Source organism: Macrobrachium nipponense, chromosome 46, assembly GCF_015104395.2.
Source record: "Macrobrachium nipponense isolate FS-2020 chromosome 46, ASM1510439v2, whole genome shotgun sequence".
Lineage (NCBI taxonomy): Eukaryota > Metazoa > Arthropoda > Malacostraca > Decapoda > Palaemonidae > Macrobrachium > Macrobrachium nipponense.
This window is the reverse complement of record NC_061106.1, coordinates 28,026,138-28,043,778: the sequence shown is the minus strand read 5'-3', so window position 1 is coordinate 28,043,778 and position 17,641 is coordinate 28,026,138. Positions and strand designations below refer to the sequence as shown.

The 17,641-nt window shown below is 43.3% G+C and overlaps 1 protein-coding gene across 1 annotated transcript in view; it reads left to right on the top strand.

The window, feature by feature from the left end:
• Nucleotides 1-17,641, top strand: part of LOC135214835 (uncharacterized) — a 234,841-nt gene that overhangs the window by 138,524 nt on the left and 78,676 nt on the right. Inside the window, exons 9-11 of the mRNA XM_064249233.1 lie at nt 9,401-9,466; nt 9,759-9,878; nt 11,846-11,911. Coding sequence (XP_064105303.1) covers nt 9,401-9,466; nt 9,759-9,878; nt 11,846-11,911 — 252 coding nt within the window. The remainder of the gene's footprint in view (nt 1-9,400; nt 9,467-9,758; nt 9,879-11,845; nt 11,912-17,641) is intronic.

Here is a 17,641-nt window from a genome sequence, read left to right as displayed (position 1 = left end):
TAAATATGTCTCGTGAGGTAATGCCCTTTACGTTATAGATTCCATCTGTATCTTGGAATCTAAGGTGCTCGCTCTCCTATCATTGTGGTGAAAAGTGCTACTTCTGTAGTTGTTACTCCTAACCCTGTAATGTTGCCTTCGGGCCCTAAACAGTTTCTGTAGAGGGTATTGACCTTTCTCTGATACTCTATCGATTTGTAACTTAGAATCGAAGTGCTGGCTTTGGAGAGCAAAAGTGAAGTGGCTAAGTGCAGTGACAGTGCCCCTTGTGTAGTGGAGGGTGCGTCAGATCGGCCTTATTTCGCCTCTAGGCCGGGACCTCTGCTTGACTCCCAGGACAGGGAGAGAGCATGTCGAAAAGCCGAAGGAGGGTTTTACGAGGAACTCCCACCGATCTGACGTGCCTTCGGCAGACCTGAAGTTACTCCCAGGCTGCCAAAGTGCGTGCACGAATCCTGAAGGATTGCTTCTCGTCCTCCGAAGCGTCCTCCCTGCGCAGGGTTTGGAGCTTTCGGAAGGACTCGCGCCCTCTAAATAGAAGCTTTATAGAAGGATGACGTTTCACGTCCTCTCTCTCTCTCTCGTCATGCGTTGCAGTGAGAAGTAAGAAGGCGAACGTCGCCTGAACTCGTGTACGTCTTTCCACCGAGAAAAGGGAAAGCAAGTCATATTAGCAGGACGCTTTTGAGCGCGGACGTCCTAGCTTTGTTGCTGTGAGAATAAGAAGCGTTCCCTGGCCCCGCGTATTCTCACACGATCAACCCTTCACCTGAGACTGCTTCGTGCAGTCGGTTTTTCTCTCCGATGTCTAATGCTCTTCCCTGAAGGCAGTTTCGCTTGCATTGACGCCTGTCAGGAGCGTGACGCTTTTCTGCACGTTTTTTTTTTGACGCTCGGCTTGGACGGGACGTTCGGATGGACGCCAGGCGCGCGCGCGGGTGCACGCCAAGCGCGCACCAGTAGACGCCGAGGCCGAGCGCACGCCAGTGGATACCGAGCGCGAGCGGCGCGCCGAGAGTGCTCGCTGCTCGCCAGTGGACGCCGAGCGGGCGCGCCGAGAGTGCTCGCTGCTCGCCAGTGGACGCCGAGCGTGCTCGCTGCTAGTCAGTGGACGCCGAGCGCGCACGCCAGGTGTGTCGCCTGGCTGAACGTTTCTGTTGAAGTCTTCAAGCTGATTTGGGCCTAAAAGAGTTTTTACCTAACTTCGGTGATCCCTTCTACATCGCCTGCGAAGAATGTGAAGTAAGCAGTGCTTCGGAGGAGCTTAAAGTGAAAAGGCAACTTCGTTTTCGAAAACCCAGCAAGACCACGGGTTTCGTGAATATAAGGTCTTTGTCAGTAATATTGCTTTTCGTTAAGTCCCAGGATTGGATGGAGTTATGGAAAGCTCAAGGAAAGATCTCTTTTGCTCTACCGCAGTCAGACTTTGCGGTAAGGCAGCTATGGGTTATGTAAAAGCTCGACGTCCTGCACGTCAGGACTCTCGGCAACGTTCAGTAGGATTCTTGCAAAGGCACTCATCAAAAGGAGGAAAGCGCAAGACAGGACTTCCTTTGCCATACTGCCAATAAATTTTGATACGGGAGAGGAAGCTGGTTGGAGAGTTTTCTTCTCTTCCCAGGATAATTTTGCAAGCTTTTTTAGCCCATCTGAAAGGGCTTTTCAGATGATAGATTTTGTTAGTTCCTAGTCGGACTTACGCTGCCGAATTGAACATCGTCGTTCTACCTGTCGTAAGCCGTCTCTTAACAGGATTCTTGCCCCTTCCTCGTTTGAGACGGGAATCGAAAATAAAATGCTCGACTTCCTGGATTACGTTTTGTCAATTCAGTGAATTTCCCCCATTGACAATATACTATCGTTTTGTCAATAAGTGGGTATCCCCTCATTGACAAATTATCTCTTTGTCCCGTAAATGGTTTAGTTCTCATTGACAAACTTCTCATTAACTTTATATTGCGTAAGCGGATAAGCTCTTATTGACAAGATTCGGAAGAGCTCTCATTCATCATTCGCAGACTCGTACAAGAAATAGACTTGTAGACTACGTCAATGAACGCTTATGTCCAATAACATAAGAAGCTTGAGCTGTCCGCTTCAATTCTCTTGAGTTTTGTTTATGAAACTTGCCTGTCAGATATGTATGTAGCTGTATTTCCGAATTCAGCTATAGTATATATGTCTGCCAGGTAAGTATGAAAAAACTTTATTGCAATATAATATATTTTGCCTTGCGTTATTTTACTACTGGTTGGCTCAAGTCATATACGCTTGCTGTAGTTACCTCTTCGGATGGCAACCGAGAGGTCTATTGTCTATTAATTTAAGGACATTTAATCGTTACTCCCTGCAGCCTTCCAGGAGTTTTCCGATTTATCTTTTACCGTTGTATGGTAGTGTTATGACGACACAAACGCATCTATATATTTAGCGTTTTCTGTTTCGCTTAAATATACCAGCTTGAGAGTCTCTTTATGCTAAAAATTACGGACCTATTTCTTCGTAGAATAGGGTAGCTGGCAACCCAGGCATAAAGTTAAGAGACGACGATTGTAAGCTGCTGCTGTCACTGTCCTCTCCGCCAGTCCAAACGAGGCAGTACCAGCTCGTTCGCTGTCATGCGCTGTAGGTTACGTCTCTCTCTCCTGCGGGATTGACTGACTAACCGTATCTCTGTGCTGGCAGTTACGCCTCTCTCTCTCCTGCGGGATTGACTGACTAACTGTATCTCTGCCCTACAATCACGGACTTTAGCCTAAGATTGAGGGGATTTCTTACATGAATGAATAAAGCATTGCATTCGTTTTGCCTTACTATGTTCTCAGAGATATCTCTTACTCCTTTCGGTGCTCGTTACCGCACGGTATAGGACTACGAGTCTACCGCAACATTTCACTATTATATGCTCTCCTGCTTAGGCAAAGCGCAGCCTTTTTAGGGAAGTAAACATACTGTGTGAGGGAATGGATGAGCTTGCTGGGGACCATTTCCTTCCTAAAGAAGTTTGTTTGCCCTGAATAGACTGCAATTCAGACCTCTACAGTTTTCCTACCGGGAAACTGAAATTTTATTAAAGATCTAAGAATGATTCTGAACATCTCTCGGTGCGTTAAGTATCACTTGAGGTGATAGAAAGAAGGTGCCGGACATCTGGAGAGGGTTTCAGATGTCCTGGATCATAATCTGAAAGAAGTGGAAGCAATTCTGTCGTCCCTCCAGTCCTGGAAACGAGTTTTGGAACCAGTGGTCCATATCAAACTCTGATCTTCCACAGCTCTCTCATATCTTAGGAAGTATCTTCTCTCGGTCCCTGTTCGGGTTTACGAGAAAGAGCCTATTATAACAACAGACGTAGAATGTAACGATCGTCTAGAGGTTCGTTACAGGATTGCAAAAGTCCGTACGAATCGTCTCGATCGACGGCAGCAACTACTGACTTCCGAGTGGAATCTTTCTTTAGAAGTAGTTGAGAGTTATGGAGACTTTAGGACGTCCTTTCATACATCTCTTCGCTATGATATTGAACAGGATGGATGTTTAGTCTCTTTTCCCCTTTTTCAAACGCTTAGGAAATGTAATAAGATGATTTATACCATCACAGGGAGCGACAATGACGCTAATCGCCCCATGTTGGCCTTCAAGATCCTAGATTCACAGAGGTCACGTCCTTCCAAGGACCTTTTCCGAGAGAGTCGGTCTACTTTAACACGAAAGGTACCTATAACCTCCGCTCTGAGTCTGACTACGTTCAGACTACGAGATGTTGACAGCATAAGATTGCCGTCTTCCCTTTCCGTTTGAAGAATGGGATAAGCTGGCAGTCACAACTATTAAAGAATACGCAAATATGTTGTTGACGGCCTTTGGGCTCAGAGATTTGCTTCTGTCAAACAACAAAGACCTTCACGATCTTTGAGTTCTGTGGAATCTCGAAACTCGCTCACCATCTACTTTTTTGTCCCTCACCTGTTTTCTCGGAGTCAGACACTCGTGCGAGATCAGGAGACACATAGTAGCCCTGAGTTTCTTGTTGACGAAGTCGGTTGCGTTTACACACCCCCGATGATCGTTTAACATGAGACCAGGTTGGACTGTCAGGCATTCGTCCTTCGGGACTGAATCGCCTTTTTGCTCCTCGCTCCTTTCTCCTGGCACCAGAAGCTCGAGTCAGGAGTGGCTCAGGAGTTGATTCGCTAACGACGTTGGGTTGCGTTCATACCCCAAGGTTTGCTTAGCTTGAATCGCCCAGGCAGTCCAGACACTCATCCTTCAGCGAAGAATAGTGCCTTATGGTCTTCAGGGTACAGCCTTGCTGTCCTTGATGCGTCTGACTGGTCAACTGGTCGGTCACCTGACTTTTAGTACAGACTGACTGACTGTGCATGTCCAGATCGAGCTTTCAATATGGAACTTAGACATAGTCTGAAGTTCTTGATGTCAAAGCATTCGAACATCTCCTACCTGTTAACTTCTTGCACGTGATCAGGAAGGCCCTTTTCTAACCACCCTAGATACGACAAAGAGGGTTAGTGAGGTTTTCAGCCATCGTCAGAAGTTTTGGCATTAGAGAACACAAGCTGGTGCGTTCTCTAAGCCTTCCGTTGTGGCCTAAGAATGGAAACCCGTCTTGTTCTTGGGCCAGGAGCTTGGAATCAAGGATGGCACAAGTTATTGGGCAGGAGCCAGAGAGAGTCCTGTGCCCTGTCAGGTCTCTCAAGTTTTATCTACATAAAACTCAAGAAAGTCGAAGTCGTACGGACAATCTGCAGTGTTCCGAAAAGACCAGACTTGCCCATATCGAAGAACACCCTGGCTTTATTGTTAAGGAGTTCTTTCAAAAAAGCTCCTTCATTGTGTTGGCACAAAGATTTGAAATCTTTTGATTTGAATGCTCACGAGGTGAGGGCGCGGCCTCGGAAGCATTTCAACAGAGCATGGCACTCAGCAACATCCTGAGTACCATGTTTTTAGCGAAGCAACTCTGTGTCAATTCACACTCCCTGCGAGATGTGAAGATGGCATATGAGATCTGCTGCTCGCTAGGGCCATACGTGTCTGCAAGACAATCTTGGGGGCAAGTAGTACCACTCATCCTATCCTGTAGAAAATGGTTAGGAAGAGCTCTTAATTTAGTAGTTGAGTCGTCGACAACGGTGACTTCTTAACTCTTAAGCCTTAGTTAACACACCTTAACTTTGGCTAGGTTGGTCAGGTGGTGATATATAGATATATATATTTATATTACTTCTTAGCCCTCATGGTATGGTCAATATGGTCTAGTCACGTCGTGGTCTCGCCCCTGTTGACAGATCATCTGGAGTGCACCAGCTATATAGGTCTCTACTCGCTGGCAACTCTAGTAGCACAAGCAGACTTACGTGGCAATAACCACGAAGCCAGCAATGCTAACAGGTGGAAACCAAGATGTAAATCATCTGCATGCATTTGTTTGTTTCCCAAATCCTTCTATTCTGTCCCTTCCCACCTCCAACGGTGGGATTCAGCTATATATATATCTGACAGGTAAGTTTCATGAACAAAATGATATTGTTATGATACAATAAAGTTTGTTCATACTTACCTGGCAGATATATATAATTAAGTACCCACCCACCTCCCCTCAGGGGACAGTGGAAATAAAAATTATGAATAGAAAATGGGACTGGTTCCTGATACCCGCCTCCCAGCGGCGGGAATGGGTACTAACCACCTGGCCGACCACTGTGTGTGCCGGAAGTTTTTGAATTTCTGTCGGACTTCAGAAAATACAGCTATATATATATCTGCCAGGTAAGTATGAACAAACTTTATTGTATCATAACAATATCATATTAAATACATCTAAGAGCTGATGCAATGTCTAGAAACTTAGAATCCAGTGATTATCCTTGTCTTTGGAAAGATATCCAGTCCTTAAATTCCAAAACTAAAAAGCTATCACAGAGAGTAGGTGAAGCAGTCAGTGACGAGGTTATTACAAGTATGTATGTGGGGCAATCACTTCAACAATATCCTGAATTGCATAAACGATCAAGACTCCCGAAGGGGTGTAGATAACCTTACTGATAACATTCAATTTCATTTTGCAGATCGTATTACACCAGGTAACACCAGTGATGCCATAAACAGCCTACCTAATCATAAATCGCCTGGCTGTAATGGTCCTCCCGTAGAGGCTCAAATTCTGCCATGAATTTGTCCCGCAATTCGTGGCCAAGACCCAAAATCCCACTGTGCACGATGACAGATTCACTTCGTTTTCCATTCCATCACTGAATGACGACTTGTGGGTGGTGATGCTCAAGAGCGTTTGTTGTGCCCTGTCCGGGCCCTGCGTTGCTATCTTGAATAGACTCGGCGCCTCAGACCAGGCTGCTGCAGACTTGTTGTTAGCACAGGGCTTTCAAGAAAAAGGTGTCTAGGAATACTATCTCTTTTTGGATACGGGAAGCCATCAGACAGGCATACTTGTCTCTTGATGATTCCACCACCACGTCTGTGCAGGCTAGAGCGCATGATGTTAGAGGTATTGGTCCCTCTCTGGCTTTCAAAAAGAACTTGGCTGTACATAGAGTGCTGAGCGCTGGTACTTGGTTACGCCAGTCCACATTTGCCTCTTTCTATCTTAAGGATTTTGCCCACAGATCTGCAGACATGTTTTCCCTGGGTACTGCGGTGGCTGCCCAACAGGTTGTGTACTCATAGTTGCCCCTAACAGGGCACTTTTGTATCTTTCCTAAGATGATTGTGTGGATGAGAGAATGAGTGAGTTGGGTGGTCTCCTCCTTTCTCTTGTACCTTTCCTTCTTCCTTCGGGCAGGTTAAGGAATAGACATGTCATTCGCTGGACTGGTCTGATACAATGAGTAAGGTAGTCATACTGATAGTGTGGTCACTTACTATGCAAATGTCAAACCCTCTATTTGGTAGCATATGCTCCACTCCTAGGCGAGGAGGAGTTGAGAGTAGTACAAACCCTGCTGTGTTGGTTTGCTATTAGACAGTCGAAGTTTCTCTTTGGTTCCCTGTACAATGGTTCTCCCATATATCATTGTACATCATTCAGGGTCTGAGTGCTTAGATATCATTTTATCTAGCTTCTCAATGGGCTTCAGTCCCTCTCCAAAAACCATTTCTTTTGAGAGCTGGACTGGTGGGTAGGCCCCCAGCTGGTCTAGGATGTCTTGTACCTCCCTCCAAGTATGAGTCTATCCTATTGTTAAGACCGAAGGTTTGTTCGCGTATGAACAAATGACAAATTTTCTAAGACTATTTGTATTTTTCGTAGCTACAAACCTCTAGCTGCCCCTCTGTTTGTTAATACATCCTGAGTTGGGAAAGACTGATGTGTAATCATAGGTGAATGGTCTTTGACCATCCTTCACCCGATGTACGCTTGCGTTGCCAGATATCACAAGATTCCTTGCTTTCATCTGTTTATTAACCGGATCCAGCTAGGTGCTAGAAATTATCCTATTGTTAAGACCTCAGGTTTGTAGCTATGAAAAATACAAATTGTCTTAGAAAATTTGTCATTTTGCTAGCTGCCCTATTCAATGCGTGCATAATTCACCAGTTTCTTCAGTACTCCTTACTCCTACAGGATGCAGCTGACTGGTAGCTACCAGCTGATTGCAATCACAACGATTGCGTCAAAGATACTTGAGTCGTTTCTTCTAGTAAGACTTCTCCCCTTTCTACACACCACTGACAACCAGTTTGGATTTAAAGCAAATCACTCAACCGACACCTGCATGTACATACTGAAAGAATTAATGATCTATTATCTATCATCAGCCTCTCCTGTTTTCCTTTGTTTTATGGATGTGAGGAAAGCATTTGAGTACATTACCTGAAGCTCTTCCTGAAGCTGCATAAAAGAGGCACACCTCTATATTTAATTGGTATTTTATATTGCTGGTTCTCCACACAGTAATTCTGTGTCAAATGGGGTAACATAATATCGTACACCTTCGGCCTCCTAAACTGGCTTTGGCAAGGGGGCATTCTCTCCCCATACCCGCTTAATACCTACACAGATGCCTTGAATGTCAAACTGAACTCCTCCCAATCAGATGCACTGTCAGTGAAACGACTATAAACAACCTCTGTTACACCGACGATATGGTTCCGATTTCCCCATCAGTGCAAGGTCTCCGACACTTGCCGCCAAAATGCAGAGGAATTTGATATCCTATTCAACAAAACCAAGACCCAGTGCATGGTGCTCCTGAGATCGCTTAAGTATAATTCAGAACCACAAATTTTCCTCGGAAATCATCGGCTGGAATTCGTGCACGAATATCCGTATTTGGGTCACATTATCACGGATGACCTAAAAGATACGACAGACATTGAACAGAGGTGTCGTACACTGTGTGCAATTGGCATCATGATTGCAAGGAGGTTTGCCTTCTGTCACATAGATGTGAAAGTGCTTCTCCTCTGCTCGTATTACTGCAGTATTTATTGGTGTTCCTTCTGGACAAACTATACCCGAGAGACCATGAGATGTATCACTGTTGTGCACAGTGGCATTTTGAGACGCCTCATAAACACTCCTCGCTACCACTCCACCACACAGATGTTCATAGAAAGCCGCCTGGACAACTTAAAAATCATTGTAAGGCAAACAATGTCCAGTCTGGTGACCCAAGTGAGAAGCAGCAGCAACTCGCTCATACAAAGCATCCTAAGGAGTGAAGCAAGAAGATCTAAATTGTGGGAAAGATGGGAAAATGAGGCCTTTGTCCCCTAAAGGACTTAATCTCTGTATTGGCAAGATGTCATCTGCAGATTCTGTCATTACTATTATATTTATTGCTGGTATTTTAATTTTTCATTATTACTCTGAATACTATCAAGTTAGTTTTTTTACATTCAATTTTTGTATTTAGCCTTCTGGACCTGACTACTGTAACCATCTAAGGTCTCTAGCTGAAATTTAAGTTATATAATCTGTGCACCAACTATTATAACTCAATGCTTTTTTTTCTCTCTCCAATATTATTACTGTTATTACCAGTACTAAGATTACTATCTTTTATACTACCTCAGCCATTGTGTGGATGGTGCTATTTATTCATTTTTTTTTATCGTGTCTCATGTATCTAGATTGTGTATGTTACTGTTTGTATTTTGTATATTCCATGTGTGTATATGGAACTGAGCTGAAATAAAGGATATTATTATTATTATTATATTTCTATTCAAGACCAGGAGCTGGAGGATTTTTCTTCTCTCCCTCCCAGAATGAGTGTCTGGATATCTGGATATTGGCACAGGCTATGTAAAAGTAATATATATATAAAGATTGCTTTGAATTTTTTTTTTTTTTTTATTGCAAAGCAGTGTGTTGTTGGTATTAAACTATAGGTAATGACTGTCTGGAATTTTTCAGGTAGATGATGGTGCCAGTGACATGCCTGCAATGGAAAAGAGGAGAGGGAAGCAAAATACCAAGCATGTAAGTTGCAAGAATTATGAAAATTTATTTAGAAATATGTTTTAATTCTTTCTGACAAGTAGGTGATACGTCAGCTTTACTTGTCAACCAGGTGATTTTCATCATGTATGTAAATGTTTAATGGCATTTTCTTTCAATAATACTGTATTTCAGAGACAATATAGCATCTGTAGAAATAACTACTGTATTAAACGGTTAAAAATGGTAGATGTTTATATGAGTTTTGTGATTTTAAGAAAATTTTGAAGTATTCTATTCTTTGGAAAGTTGTGTTAATCATACCTTATTGCAGATGTCCACTTCATATGATAACAGAGTTCCTCATAATAATGGCACTTCACGCAATTTTGATAATGCAAAGCCTTCTAAGATACCTCCCGTTGACTGGGCTTTCAAAAGACATATTCAGAAGGTTGGTATTTTATTTTTTATATATTTATACTATATTAGATTTAAGTTAATCATTGTATTTTTTATGAAAGATGTATTTTTATTTTATTTTATTTTTAAGTTTATTTTAATATTAATCAGGTATATTGGTGCATAAGGCAGCTTGGTGTATAAGACAACCCCCAGAGTTTCTTAATGTTGGCACTTGTAGTCTCAATATCCTTTGACACCCAGGAAAATATCTGGATCCACCAGGAGAAACTAACTGCTCTTATTTTTCATGTATGTTGATCTAAAAAGCTCTGTCAGAATCTCCCTTTGTTGTGCACAGCAGTCTTGGCAGTTTTCAGCAGTCAACATTCATAAGTATTTTCAGTTTATTTTCTCCCATTTTATAGGTAATCAGTGTTTTTTCAGACTTCACTTTTTACCAGTGGAATAATTCAGCTGAAACCTTTTCTTCTTGCAAGTATTTTCAGAACTGGTACGGCCTATAAGTAACTTTCTTATTTTCTTCACTGTTTTCTATTTCCCTTTGCCAGTGTACTGTGTGTATTTCAGGTATTTCCAGCATTTGTTTCTAGCTAGTAATTTGTCTTTGGTGCATGATATGTTTTGTATGCTAACGAACAAATAAGTGGTTTCCTAGTCAGCACTGAGAGATGAGTTTAGTTATACCAACTCTCTTGTTTCATGTGTGAAGTATTTTCTCACTTATTTTCAGTATAAGGTATTTTTGTTGCATTGTATAATTTAATTTCTATATATCTGGGTACTCCATCCAATCATATCCTTCACTTGGGTAGCTTGCTTTTTAGTGTATGTAACTGTGTTTTAATATCTATTTTTTTCTTTGCGGTCAATTACATCTATAATGTATACTGCCCATAACAATTGGAGCAGATCACTAAACCAGTTTTGTGGGTAGGAGAAGTAGCCAGTTCATTTGATTAGCCAAAGTCTGCCTGATGGGGCTGAATGAAAGATAAGCACATTCCCAAGGCCAGAATGTACCAGGAATGCAGTATGTTGTCCAGTTTCCAGACAGTTGGATTCTTTTGTATTGAGCAGTAAAGTTCTAAGTATGACCAACAGACACCATATTTAAATGGGCTTGTCCTGGAGTTATGCCCAACTAGCCAGATGTCTGACCGAATGAGCAATAATGGTGAAAGGTCATACTACTCACAGCAATTGAAAAATTTAGGGCACAAACAAATGCATACAGGTCTGTACATTAGGGCCAGGACTGTAGTGAACAAAAAACCATGCACAAGGGCTAAAGACAAAAAACTGAGTAAGGCACTAGTAATACCTGATTTAAGCACAAATCATTGACAAGAAAAAGTGAAGAAACATCTAGCAGTATTACAGGGAGAACTAGTAGGACAAAACTTGTAAGTAGACATATTTCACTAAAAAAATAAAAGACCACTGAATACAGGTAGAAATACAAGATGTTGATAAAAATGAATGAACAGTGAATAAGCTAAGGATAATGGGCAGAAACTAATAAGATATGAAAAAGCTGGGGAGAAAAGAGGAGTCTATTCTTACCAATGGGTTGAGAGAGCGCATACCTGAACGAATGTTTTTCCTTTTGGAACACATAAGATGGTGTGTGTCTTTGGGTATTGAAGACCGCAAATGGAAGGATATTATATGATTATTGAGTTTGTGGTAAACAAAATAGTACTTCGTTGAACTTCTTTAATTGGAGATATCATGGAAGTGAAACCCATGTAAAAATATTGCTTGGATTCCAAGACTATTGCTTTCCAGACTTAAATGAGTCCATGCTGCACTAATTTCAGTGTTCTAATTATATTTTCATCTCGTTGCCAACTTGATTTGTAGAAAGGGTCTTAAAGTAAAACCCCTTTTAAAAATATGCAGTACTTACAGTTTTCATCATGATACATCAAACTGCTATTATTGAGCTCAGTTATTTTTTAGTTATTTTTTAATTGTAAATTTTAATTTCATCAGGTCCAAGAAGAAGGAAGAAAAAGTGATAATTATGTACCATCAAAACCCCTTGAGGACTTTGAAACTGTAAGTAGGAGAATAGTAGTTTTTGTACATGGAACTTACCCAGCAGATATTATACTTAGCTATAGACTCCGTCGTCCCCGACAGAAATTCGAATTTCGCGGCACACGCTGCAGGTAGGTCAGGTGATCTACGCCCCTGCCGGCTGGGTGGCAGGAATAGGAACGATTACCGTTCTAGAACCAGATTTTCTCTGTCGCTGGTAGTGTCAACATACGTTGTTGCTACCTCCTGACTTGATTTCGTTTTTTCATCGCCATCGACCTTCTGGCTGTCTTTTGCAGGGAAGTACTGGGTCTTTGGTTTGGCATACGCTTTTATTAACTTTTTTAATGAATTTGGCTTCGAAATTTCGAAGAATATATTACGTGAAACTACGAATTTTTTCGGTAGACACTTATATTTTGCAATAAGGGAAATATTGATTTTTTTTTTTTTTTTTTTTTTTTTTTTTTTTTTTTTTTTTTTTTTTTTTTCACTAATACGTGTATAAGTGTTAGAACTTGATGAAGGAAATATAAGATCTAACTTCCACTACTTTAGGAAGTCAGAAAGCATATAACTAGATACGCTTCCTTTAGAAGCTTTAAGAGCTCTCGTACTAACGAGCAGTTAGAGTATTGACAATTCTAGTAGTTGTTGCATCCTCATCACCTTCTTACTCCACAGAATCTACAAATTCATATGTGCAAATTTGAAGATAAATGGATGGAGCTCAAAGCGAGCTCTAAAAAGGTAAGAAGTGAAATATAGTGTTCCCAGTGCAGTGGAGGGTGCGTCTGATCGGCTCCGTAGCGCTTCCAGGCCTAGACCTCTTCAAACTCCCCAGACCCAGTGGAGGAGGAAACGTCGACAGCCGCAGGAAGGTAGGGAGAACCCCACCGGTCAGGCGTCCCTCGGCAGGTTCTGTAGAACGTCCCAGACTGCCAAGGATAGCCATTGATAAGGCATCCTTAAAAAAAGTGCGTCTCTTCATCTTACATCCGAAAAGACGAAGAATGTAGTTTGGAGTGATCTAGCGCGTTCTCTGAAAACTAAGAGAAACACTGAGCAAGAGCAGCCGCTGCATGAAGCCGCGTTCAGCAAGCTAGCGTGAGGTACGTTCCTATAGCCAGCAGCGAGGCGCGTTCAGCTAACAGACTAGCGCGAGCCGCGTTCCTACAACCAAACGCGAGCCGCGTTCTAGAAAATTTTTCTTGGCGCAAGGCGCCTTCAAAGAGACGAAGCGCCAGCCTGCGCAAATTGCGCCAGAAAAACAGACGGCTAGAGCAAGGAGCCTTATAGTAGAGTGGCAATCAGAACGATCCTTCCATTGAACGTTTCCGGGCAAGAGGCTCTTTCTAAAAGGGGTCTAGTAGGTGCTCGGAACTGTCAGGGCGCACGGGACCTTCCACGCAAGCGGAACGTTCCAGGAGCGAGTCTCCTTTCTAGCGCGCGGAACATTCCAGGCGCGCGGAACATTCCAGGCGCTAGGTGCAAGGATCCAGGCGCAGAACTTATACCTTTCTCTATCTGCCTCGGCAGGGAAAGAAGGTAGTAGAGTATCTGCTGTATGAGAATACGATACGGCAAATCATAAGCACATACCATAGTTACTTCTTTGCTGAGCAACTCAATTACCAGTATCCTTCCAGGAATTTCCTAGGAAGGACTACGCTTAAAGGGATTGTTAAGACAACACCTACTTAGCTTCTAGATTTATCGAAGTCTTGTTTCGCTTAGATATGCATTATAAGACTTCCTGAAGTTCGATAATAATGTTATAAGATTCCTTTATTAAATGGAGTAGCTGGCAACTCTGGAAGAGTAAGGCCAGTCGGCTAACGAGACTGCTATCGCTTAGGCCACCAACGCAGTATCATGTAGGTGTCGGTCATGAGTGGGCGGTAACATATGTCTCTCCTGCGGGATGGAATGAACCTAAACCGTGTCTCTCCCCTACAATCGTGGTTTTAGCCTGGATTGAGGGGATAGTTAAGCAAACATAAATAAAATATTGTCTGCCTTTTGCTAAGAAGCTTTCAATAAGAAAGATATTACATTTCAATGCTGTTTACCGTAGGTAACATTTTTAAAAGGATTCTAACGCAGCGAAACTCTATATTGTATAATGCTCTCATGCTTACGAAAGCATGGCTTATTAGAGTACATGCTTAGTGAGAAGATGAATGTATAGAGAATTCACTTTAAGACTACGGTATGGTCAAGTCTTATGCACATACCGAGGTTAACTACAGAATTCCTAGTATCCTTACAAAGGTTTCCCTAGATTAATGCTGTTTACCAACAATGTGACAGTATTATAAAGGATTCTAATACGGCAAGCGCGCGATTATATATAATTCTCTCATCCTTTCGAGAAAACGCACACAACCTTTTTAATTCGGATATTGCTCAAGAGAAGTTGGGTGAGTCGGATGGGAAACATTCTCTTAGTGGCAGAAGTTGTTTTTTCCCTGAATGGCTACTAACTACGTATATAAAAAGTTTTTTCCCACTAAGAACGGAATTAACATGTGAAGGATGTCGGGTACCATAAAGGCATAGATGTTATGGCACATAACCTAAAAAGAACTAGAAGGAAGCGCCAGCATGGCGCAAATTGTGCCAGAAGCACCATCCAAGATATTTTCTCGTTTTAGCGAGTTATTAACCTAAGAGTCCAGTAGCCTCTCGGACAGCAGGCTCGGTAACGGCAAGATTCGTTCCTGATTTCGTTACCCATTTAATCGAAAATGGGTCGCTTACAAGGAATGATGAAATGATTTATTTTATTTTTAATCACTTAGGCCAATTCCACGACTCTCTCATATCGCAAAGAGCATCGAGAATCTCTTTTTTCGCCCCGGTTGCGTTAACGTTAACGAGAACCTATTTGGGAACAGACACGGAACGTAACGATCCTTAAGAGGTTCGATGCAAGATTTTGCATGTCCGTGAGAACCTTCTCGATCGAAGATAATAAACTGTTAACATATGTCTAACATTTATTGAAAAGAGTTGTGAGAACCTGCGGAAAGTCTTCTTCATAGATCTCTTTGTAAGGTAGAAGACGAACAGGCTTCCTTTAGACTGCTTCTTTTTCCTCGAACCAAGAGAGGTAGCAATATAAGACATCTTTAAATTTAAAGAAGGGGAATAAACTTTAGCCTTTTTTCCCCTAGTTATAAATTCCTTAACAGATATTAAGATAATTGGGCGTCAAAGGAAGAGAGGATGTATGCCTCATTTTGGCCTTAGAGAGGTTGGATTCACAGAAGTCACGTTCTTCTCACAGCATGTTTCGTAAGGCTTTTCCAAGAGTATCTGGATATTCTATCAGAATCTATTATAAATAGACCTATAAAACCTCTCCACTCTGAGTCTGTCCTCGTGCAGACTGACCAGAAGTGGACATGAATGAGAGGTTTTTTCAAGGTAAATGACAATAGTCATGGCTAAGACATAGAATTGCTGCAGATCGTGCTAGATGGAATGAGGAAACTGTCCTCTTCCGATACCTCTGTGAACCACATAGCGAGGTTTTTTCTTCACTTTCAGAGGGAAGAATCACCTATGTATATATCTGCTATCAAAGAACGCAGTAAAAGGCCATACTCTGTCTCTACAAAGGGAATTAGAGATAACAGAGGATTAAGATCTTCGGGATCTTATACGATACCGCAATACGACAAGAGTAGGATATCATGTACTTCGAATGGGATTTTTTTTTTTTGTGGCCACAGATTCCGTTTTGTTCCGACAAAATGGAACTGCCTCCTCATCTAACAAATTCTTTGAGGAAGTTTATGAAGGAATTCTTTGTTTCTCTTAACCCTAAACGACCAAGAAGACAAGTGAATTTGTGCATTGGAATCTCGCATCAGATTCAATGGAGACTCGGCAATGGGTTCTTGCCAGCATAGTATGTCTGGCAAAAGAAATAAATCCCTCTATTCCTGACGCAACGCTTTCAGAGAGAAGTTTAGTTGCCAGGCAGGTACTTTACATTTTCATCTACAGAAGAAGAGATGGTTTAAACGTTTGCCTACAGAGTCTTCGGGTGCGATGGAGGGCTCAAATGCTTCCCAGAAGGGTGATTCAGAAGTACAATAGAGCTAGAAAATCAGGGTTCCGCCCAATTTCAGCTCAGAGTCTCCTTCGACTTCCAGACTCCTTCCCTTCCTTCGGGCAAGGATAGGGAAGATTCTGCAACGAGGAACCTCATCAACATGTAAGAAGAGATCTCGTTAGCAAAAGAAGTGTTCACGAAGGATCCTCCTCGGAGGAGACTCTTCTCTCTCGTGTTGTTAGATATCCTGTCGTCTACTGGGTGTAGCTGACTAAAATAAATCACCTCCCCTTGCCAGGGGCCAAAAGCTCAAAGGGGAAGAATTTCTTCCACCCTTCTCCAGTCTCCTGATAAACTATGTGTTGTTCAGGACTCTCGGACAATGTAGCGCCAGCCAAGCGCCAAATGCCAATACAGGCGAAAAACGCCAGAGGCGGACAGTTCCAAGGAACTCTGTCATGGTCGGATACTGAGAAGGAGCGGGCCTCCAACCTGGCGCAAATGCGCCAGAGGCGAACAAATCGGACAGATATAAGAGTGTCCGATGTGGACATCGTCCAGACAAGCCTAGAGACTCTTCCAAGCTCGAAGCTCCAGCAAGTGTGGAGGAGCCAAGCCAGGCGCGAGGCGCCAGCCAGGCTCTAGGAGCCAGCCAGGCTCTAGGAGCCAGCCAGGCTCTAGGAGCCAACCAGGCTCTAGGAAGCCAGCCAGCCAGGCCTCTAGGAGCCAGCCAGGCTCTAGGAGCCAGCCAGGCTCTAGGAGCCAGCCAGGCTCTAGGAGCCAGCCAGGCTCTAGGAGCCAGGCAGGGCTCTAGGAGCCAGCCAGGCTCTAGAGCCAGCCAGGCTCTAGGAGCCTCCCAGCCAGGCTCTAGAAGCCAGCCAGGCGCCATCCAGGTGCCAGGCTCCTTCAAGGCTAGGCTCCAGTCAGGATTGAGGATCCATCCAGACGCAAGGCTCCTTCCAGTAAAGGAGAAACCTAAAGCTCTGTCATGTAAGAGGGCTAGTCCCCCCATTGATATGATACAGGTAAGGCTCTGCCAATGTAGTGGGTCAGCCCCCATTGGCACGATCCGAGAAGGCTCTGTCGTGTAAGCGGGCTAGCCCCCATTGACATGATCCAGAAGGGTTTGTCAGTCATAGGTCCCTACCTCGCGAAACTCTTGAGGCATGCAGACTCATAGACAGTAATCATGAAGTCTTTCTGCGAGGCTCCAGGTGCCTTCCAGGCGCAAGGCACCAGCCAGACGCAAGGCTCCAGCCAGGCGCGAGGCGCTAGCCAGGAAGGAGGAGCCAATCAGGCACCAGCCAGGCGCGAGGCTCCAGCCAGGCTCTAGGCGCGAGGCTCCAGCCAGGCTCTAGGCGCCATTCAGGCGCAAGGCTCCAGCCAGGCGCGAGGCGCTAGACAGGCGCTAGGCGCCTGCCAAGCGCTAGCCAGGCTCCAGGCTTCACCCAGAAGAGATCTATATCAAAGAACGCCCTGGCCTTCTTTGAGACATTGTGATCTCCTAAGCACTTGATAAGTGCATTGATGATTCCTTCAAACAAGCTGAGAATTAAAAGCGCATTGAAGTGCGAGCTTTTCCGAATTCTTGTTCTTTCCTAACAATATGTCATAAGGACATATTAGCTGTCACATACGGGAGATGCAACTCTGTGTTGACTTCCCATTATCCGAAGGATGTC